General features: G+C 64.7%; 1 protein-coding gene across 1 annotated transcript; it reads right to left on the bottom strand.

The window, feature by feature from the left end:
* Positions 1-425: 425 nt before the first annotated feature.
* On the bottom strand, positions 426-4,101 carry SMIM35 (small integral membrane protein 35). Its single transcript, XM_075723411.1, has 4 exons — positions 4,086-4,101; positions 1,056-1,172; positions 722-755; positions 426-531 (listed from the first exon to the last, which is right to left on the bottom strand). The coding sequence occupies exons 1-4, from the start codon at positions 4,099-4,101 to the stop codon at positions 426-428; spliced, it is 273 nt and encodes a 90-aa protein (XP_075579526.1).
* Positions 4,102-7,265: the final 3,164 nt, after the last annotated feature.

The raw sequence follows: 7,265 nt of genomic DNA, 5'->3' as shown, positions 1-7,265 counted from the left end.
CCCCCCACCACGCGCCCAGGCTGAGGACAGAGGGGCACGGGGAAGTGAATGCAAACCAAACCTTGCACAGGGAGAAACTACACCCGATCGCAGGGAAAGCCCCTGATGCCCCACAGGCGTGGGGAGGACTTTTGCAGGAAAAGCCTTGGGACTATCCCAGGGAAAGCTGCGATGACCAGGGACTATGAGGAGGCATGGAGGCTCCGGAGCGGAGCGCTCTCGCCCACCACCTGGGCTCCGTGCACAGGCACCCACTGCTGCAGCCGCCCCGAGCGCTGGCTGCTCCCAGGCACCGCCGGGCAGCCGCACGGCGCTGCTGCTGTGGGCTCTGCCGGGGGACATGCGTGGCCGGGGACCCGCTCGCCCATGGCCAGGCAGGGAGGAGCAGGGTGATGTCCTACCTGCACGCCAGCCCGGCTCCTGCCTCACGGCCCCCGGTCGTGGAAAGGCACGTAGCCACTGCCCGTCCCGCTCAGCGAGCCGCTGATGCTGAACGGCGGCACCAGCTCCACCGCCACTGACCCTGGCCCGCTGCAGGGAAGGCAGAAGTGTCAGCGAGCTGCCCGGATGGCCGGGGCTCCCCAGGGCATCTGTCCCGGGGAGGCAGCGCCTGCACACAGCAGAGCTCAGTGGCTGTGGGACTGGCAAGGGTTTGCGACACCTCAGCACCGCGCAGAGGGAGCACCCAGCCCGCCCCAGGTCCCCGCATGGCCTCACTCACCGGCTGTGGTAGAGGTTGAAGATGAAGTCAGGCCCTGGGGAGGTGGGAAGGAGAGGTGTCAGAGGCACACGGTGCCAAGAGCTCGCCTCACAAGCCTGTGCGGTGGGGTGGGGATGGGCAGAACAGCCAGCCGCACCAGGACATCACTGTGCTTCCCCCTTGGCCTCTGCGTGCCCCCAGCTTGCCCCCGAACCACCCCGCACGCAGCCTTCCCCAGCCCTTGGGGACCAGCAAATGTCAGGCGTGCTCCCCACATCCCGGGCCCTGCAGCCTTTTTCTTTTGAGCCCTCCCTGCCCCGCTGCTGCCTGTCCTCTCTGCTCTGCCCGTACTCACGGCGCCAGCATTGGCCCCTCTGGTACCACCGGACGAAGGCGTAGCCAAAAAGCACCAGGATCAGCAAGGTCAGCCCGACACCCAAGACAACCCCGAGCGCGTTGATGGGCTCGTGCCCTGTAAAGCAGAGGGAGAAGAGGCTCTGCAGACAAACGCCTCCAGGAGCTGGGGGTTCTGACCGTGCCTTGGGGGGGGGCAGGACAGCTGCGGGGCTGGGATACATCCGTCCACCCTGTGCCGTCCCCGCGACATGGAGGGACTGCACTCTGCAAGGCTGTTTAGCCTTGTGGCCAGAGATTTTCGCTACCCCCAAAGCCCCGTGCTGGAGACGCGTGATCTTGGTCGCACAGCCACCGCCTCTGCTGTCCCCCGGTGAGCTGGCGGGCAGGACGGTGACCTGTGAAGGGAGCCCAGAGGGGAGCATGGGCGACCCACTGTCCTCAACCGAAACAGGAAGGGAGCAGCTGTAAACAGGAGCCCACATTCCCCGTCAGCAGGATCCCCTGCTATTCCCGCTCCTGGCCCCACCGGGAGCTCACCCAGACCCCAAGCAGCCTTCGGCCGTGCCCGGGGCCCATCACATTGTGCTGGGCGCCAGGAGCTGGCCACCCTGACCATGCCTGTATCCCCACTCCTGGTCCCACGTGCACTCTCCTGGGGTGAAGCACCCTTCTTGGCTGCACAGGGAGCTGTTGGCAATCGGCAGGGTTTAGCCATGCAATTGAGCTGTAATTTTGGTAGCAAAACTGCAGGCAGAGCAGGGAGGTAGCAGAGCAAGGCTGGGGCTGAGGAGACACTTGCTGGCTGTCACCTCCCGCAGCCGGGGTGTCCTGCAGCTCTGGTGCATCTTGCTGGCCATGCCCCGGCAGCACCCGGCTGAGTGGAGAAGAGCCAGAAGAGCAGCAAGGTGCCACAGCTGTGGCAGTGGTGCTGGCCGCCCCAGCGCTCCTGCAGCTGCGCAGTGCCATACCCGGTCCATCCCGCAGCCACCCCTGCACAGCTGCGCAGACCCATTTCTGGACAGTCAGTTCCCTCTAGAGGATGCATTTGTCAGGGCGAACAGCCTCCTGCTGCCGGCACCGGGCTGGGACAGGATGACGATGGGGCTGTGCAGCACCTCTGCGGGAGCTCTACACCCCCTCCATCCCTCCCGTCCACACCGCGGGGTCTAGTGAAGCCCAGCACCAGCCAGCACTCCCGGCATTGCCAAGGGGACACCAAGGTGCCCGGGCGCAGCACAGCCGATGAGCAGCAGTTTCTCTGCTGGCAACAGGCTGCACGCTGCAGAGAGCAAATCTCATGCGAAGTACAGCACAGGGCTGCGAATCGCACCTCTCCTACCAGCTCCTGCTCTCCCAAACCCCTGCGCACGCACCGTCCCGGACCTTTCTCCACTCTCACAGCGGGCTCCAGCGGGAGCCCATCTCACAGGCGGCACAGCCTCTTGCACACCCGCCTGCACGCCAGCATCCCCACACCCCCACGGGGCCTCCCTGACCAGTACGCTGCCCAGGCAGTCCCAGTGTGGCCCATTAGCAAACGCAGGTGGGGTGGTGGTGGCACAGCTCTGGGGGCTGCTGTGGCTGCCGTGCCCAGGAGGGGCCAGCAGCGTGTCCTGGTTTGGGCTGGGATAGAGTTCATTTTCTTCGTAGTAGCAGGCACAGTGCTGTGTTTTGGATTTAGTAGAAGAAGAATGTTGATAACACACTGATGGTTTAGTTGTTGCTCAGTGCTGCTTATGCCAGGCAAGGACTTTTCAGCTTCCCATGCTCTGCCAGGGGCACAAGAAGCTGGGAGGGGGCACAGCCAGAAGAGTTGATCCCAACTGCCCCAAGGGCCATTCCATACCATACGGCGTCATGGGCAGTATGGAAACTGGGGGGTTGGCCGGGGAGCAGCGATCGCTGCTGGGAACTGGCTGGGCATCAGTCGGTGGGTGGTGAGCAATTGCATTGGGCATCACCTGCTTTGTATATTGTTATTATTATTATCATTATTATATTATTATCATTTTACCTTATTTCAATTATTAAACTGTTCTTATCTCAACCCAGGAGTGTTTCTCACTCTTACTCCTCCGATTCTCTCCCCCATCCCATCGGGGCAGGGGGAGTGAGCAAGTGGCTGCGTGGTGCTGAGCTGCTGCCTGGGGCTAAACCCCAACACAGCTTTTGGCCACTGCCCCGGCACACCGTCAGCCCCACAGCGCTCCCCTGCCCGCGCGGAGGGCTTGGGGCAAGTGCCTGGCACGGAGAGAGGATGCTGCGCCTTGCAGCATCAGGAGTGAAGAGGCAGCGGAAAAGGATGACCTAACAGCAGCTAAATTTAGACAGATGCCGGCGCAGTGAGAACACTTCCCCTGTGGTCACAGTGTTTACATAGCGAGCAAGGTCCCAGGTCATCCTGCAACCCGCAGCACTTGCTCTACCTGATGGGATCTGGCAAACACCCAGGGAGCCGCAGAGCATCGCGCCGCCAGCTCCCAAGTTGCACGGCAGACGAGCAGGACCGGCCTGCCTTTGCCTTCTGCTGGGCCCTCACGGCAGGGCTCAGGAGGCCAGGATATGTGGGCAGCCAACACGCCCTGCTTCTGCTGGGCCAGGGATGAGCTGGGAGCCCCGGGACCCCCGGCCCTGGCACGGGACGGCGTGGGTGAGGTCAGGGAGTCTGCTGCAGGAGTGACTCACGCAGCAGGAGCTGCGGGACAGGAGGAGCATGGTGCAATAGCCTCCCTGAATCAGCCGGCTGCCGAAACTGCCCTCTCCCCACGCCTACTGCTGGTGGGAGGATGACGGCTTCATGCCTAGCCCTGGCCCCGTGCCACGCGTGGGAGGCACTCCCTGCCCCGACACCCTCGGGAGCAGATGTCCCCACATCCCAGCAAGCAGCACTGCTTGAGGCACAGCCGCAGCAGCAGCTGAGCCCCAGCTCCACAGACAGCAGAGGGGAGGGGAGGTCACCAAGCCACTACCATGCCATAAAACATCCGCATCTCTGCTCCATAAAGGGAGAAAAATGCCACCTACTCACCTGCCCGGGGGTCCATCTCCCGGCGCCCAAGCACCGCGCCGCAGGAGCTGCTCACCGCTAGCCCAGGCTGGGAGCTGCCGCAGCAGAGCGCAGTGCGCGCTGGAGCCTGGCACGTCCTGCCCGTGCCCTCCTCTCCCGGTGACACGGCTGCCTCACCGCCCATGCCGCAGCGAGGCCGGGCGCTGCTCCTCGCCTGCCGGTTCAACTGGTTCCCAGGGGAGAAAGCAGAGGAGCTCCTGCAGACATCGCTCCTCCTGCGACGGACGGGCCGTCGCCTGTGCCCCAGCCCGGACGGCTGCTCCCAGCCCTGCCCAGCCTCCCCAGCCCAGAGGGGAGGCACGATGCCTGCCGTGCGGGCAGCTCAGCCCTCCCACTGCTGGCAGGGACAGGCACCCTGGCAGAGGCCGAACTGGCAGCGCTGGGAGCCCAAGGGGCAGGGATGCCCTGGGCACAGGGGTGTCCAGCCCTGGCAAGGTGCCCAAGCTGCCGTGTCCTCCGACTGCCACCTCCTGGCAAAGAACAGCAGCCGGGAAGGGGGCAGGGTCCCACGATGAGCCTGGGCTTGGGCGTTTGGGGATGCCCGCAAAGGTTATGGCCCCGTGCGGGGCGAGGGCACCCACGGGGAGGGCAGGACCCCAGGGTGACAGGGGGTCCCCCACCCGCTGCCCCCAGTCACAGACACCTCCCGGTGCGATGCACTTACGGCTGTATTCAATCATCTTCTCAAAGCCCCAAGCCGCAGGGTTAGGTAGCAATCACCGCCTGCTTGCAGGAAGGGGGGGAAACCATCTCTGCTGGCTGCAGGTAGAAGGGAGCAAACAGGGATAACCATTAAGAGCTTGGAAACCGGGCAGCCAGGGGCAAAATCCCCCGCTCCCCGGAGATCTCTTCTTTGTGCCTGCTTTGCCAGGCACAGCCACGGACTATGCAGTGCCCCAACGCAAGCAGCCAGGGCAGGAGCCAAGCCCCCGAGCAGCCCCCCCCAGGAGCGGGCACCTCGGCACCAAGACCCAGGGTCGATGCCTGGGGCGCACGGGGACGCTGGCCGGGGAAGGGTGGGATGCAGAGCTGGCAGGACGTGGAGGGGATGATGCACATGGCAGACCCTCAGGCCCTGGCAGCGCCCGGCTTGGACAGAGAGGCTGGGACTGCTCCTTGCTGGGCAGTGCGGAGGAAAGGCACAGGGTTCCTGGCCATGGGGCTCGGGGAGGCCGGCGGCTGCACAGAGCCAGGGGCCAGCCCTGCCTGGCCCCTGCCTGACCCTAGATGGAGCCGGGGTTCGTGGAAGCCTGCGTCACACTCCATGCGCAAGAGGCCACGGAAGGGTGACGGGCTGGAAACACAGCTGCACTCCAGGAAGCAAAGCCCCAAAGGCGCGCGGAGCTGTGACATAACTTCTGAAAACCTCAGCTGCTTCCTCAAACCCTTCGCTTAACCTCAGAGGAGGAAAAGCTGCTCCCCGCTGTGCCACCTCCCACCCCGTGGATGCTCCCAGGCTGCTTGCTCTCCCTTCCACAGCAGCGGGGCCAAGCCCGGCCGTGCGGTGCGTGGGGCTGGCACTGGGATGCTCGGGGGAGGCAGCCCACGCCATGAGGGGGTCCCTCTGGCACGGCACAGGGCTGCAGCTGCACAGCCGGTGCTGGATGCATGGGACTGAGCTCACTCCAGAGCCACTGCCCGATCCCTGCTGGCCCGGCAGCACCCACCTCTTGAGCTGCTTTGGTTTTTAAGCCACAGTTTGTTCCCTGGCAAGGGACAGGCATGCCCAGACTGGACAGGATTGCTCGCTCCGCCACACTGCTTCTCACGCTGCATCAGGCACCCACACAGCCGTTTGCCTGTGTCGCCCCGGCCAGGCTCTACCGCGGCGCGCCAGGGACGCAAGCTCTCTGCCCAGCTCGCCGCTGCGGTGCGCAGCCCCTTCAGCCGGTGTGCAAGCTGAAAGCCCCCGCAGTAGCGCTGGGCACCTCCCTGCACGAAGCGCGTGGCTGGATGTGCCAGCTCCCGCTGCCCACCCACCATCCCACGGTCTCCAAGCACCGCATGGACCACGTGGGCAGGAGCCGAGACTGCAGCCTGCCAAGGTCCCCACACCTCCCGAGGGGGCTGGATCCTCACCAGGGAGTGTGGGAGGGTGTCCCTTACCTGCAGAGCCACATGCAGATGCCAGATCCCTGGTCAGGCTACCGGGTTATGCTGCCTGCTCTCCCCAGAGCGGGCGGGGGCCCTGCTGCAGCAGGGGCGATCTGGCACAGCGACGGCACGGCTCCCCGGCCGAGGACGTCCAGGATGCTCCGCAGTCTCCCTGCTGGCACAGTGCACAGACCTGGCAGCAGCAGCTCTCCCCGATTGTTGGGAAAGCTTGATTAGTAAAGGAGGAGAGGGTAATTAGCTGCTCGGCAAAACCTGCACGCCCACCACTTCCAGCATGAGTCTGCACAAGGCCAGGCTTTCCAGCCAGCTGCCAGCGGGGCCAACCACAGCCCACAGCCCACAGCCTCCCTGACCCCAGCCCACTCCCCGCACCAGCCTTTGCCAAGCTGGAGCAAGCGGCTCCTGCACGCCTAAACCTAAATGCCCATCCTGCCCGGCAGCGCTGCCAGCAGCGGGCTAAAGCAAGCCGCTCTTCGACCCAGAGCGATTATTCCTGGACACACAGCCCAGCTTTGCATCAGCTCCACGAGCAGCCTCAGCACCTGCCTACAGGCACAGCACTTTCCCAAAACAGGGCTTGGGGGCTGTAAGAGCCCCTCTCCCTGCCAGTCCCATCTGGTGCAAGAACAACAAGCCCAACCAACATGGGGCAGCTGCTCTGCAAAGGGACGGGGGGGCTGCGGGAGAAGGGCATGGCCATCCCTGAGCTCGGACCACAGCGTCCCGCTTGCAGACCCAGCCTCGGCACTGAGCCCAGCACACCCGCATGGAAAGCGGGCCTCTGGAAACCTCCATAAACAGCCCAGGAGCACCCCAGTGGTGTAGGAACTGGCAGTCAGCATGCCCGCAGCACTGCTGTACCACAGCAGGGACAAAAGCCAGGCAGAAAGAGGGAGGTTTGCCCCAGAGGGCAGGTAAGGGAGTCTGGAGGGGCCACCCTCAAACCCCTGCCCCGCGGCACCCCCTCGCTTTCCTGTTAACTTCACCCCAGTGCCCCCAGGAGCGCCTGCCACGACCTGGGGCTGC

Source organism: Pelecanus crispus, chromosome 19 (assembly GCF_030463565.1).
Source record: "Pelecanus crispus isolate bPelCri1 chromosome 19, bPelCri1.pri, whole genome shotgun sequence".
Taxonomy (NCBI): domain Eukaryota; kingdom Metazoa; phylum Chordata; class Aves; order Pelecaniformes; family Pelecanidae; genus Pelecanus; species Pelecanus crispus.
The sequence above is the reverse complement of the archived record's forward strand: the minus strand, read 5'-3'. Positions and strand labels throughout refer to the sequence as shown.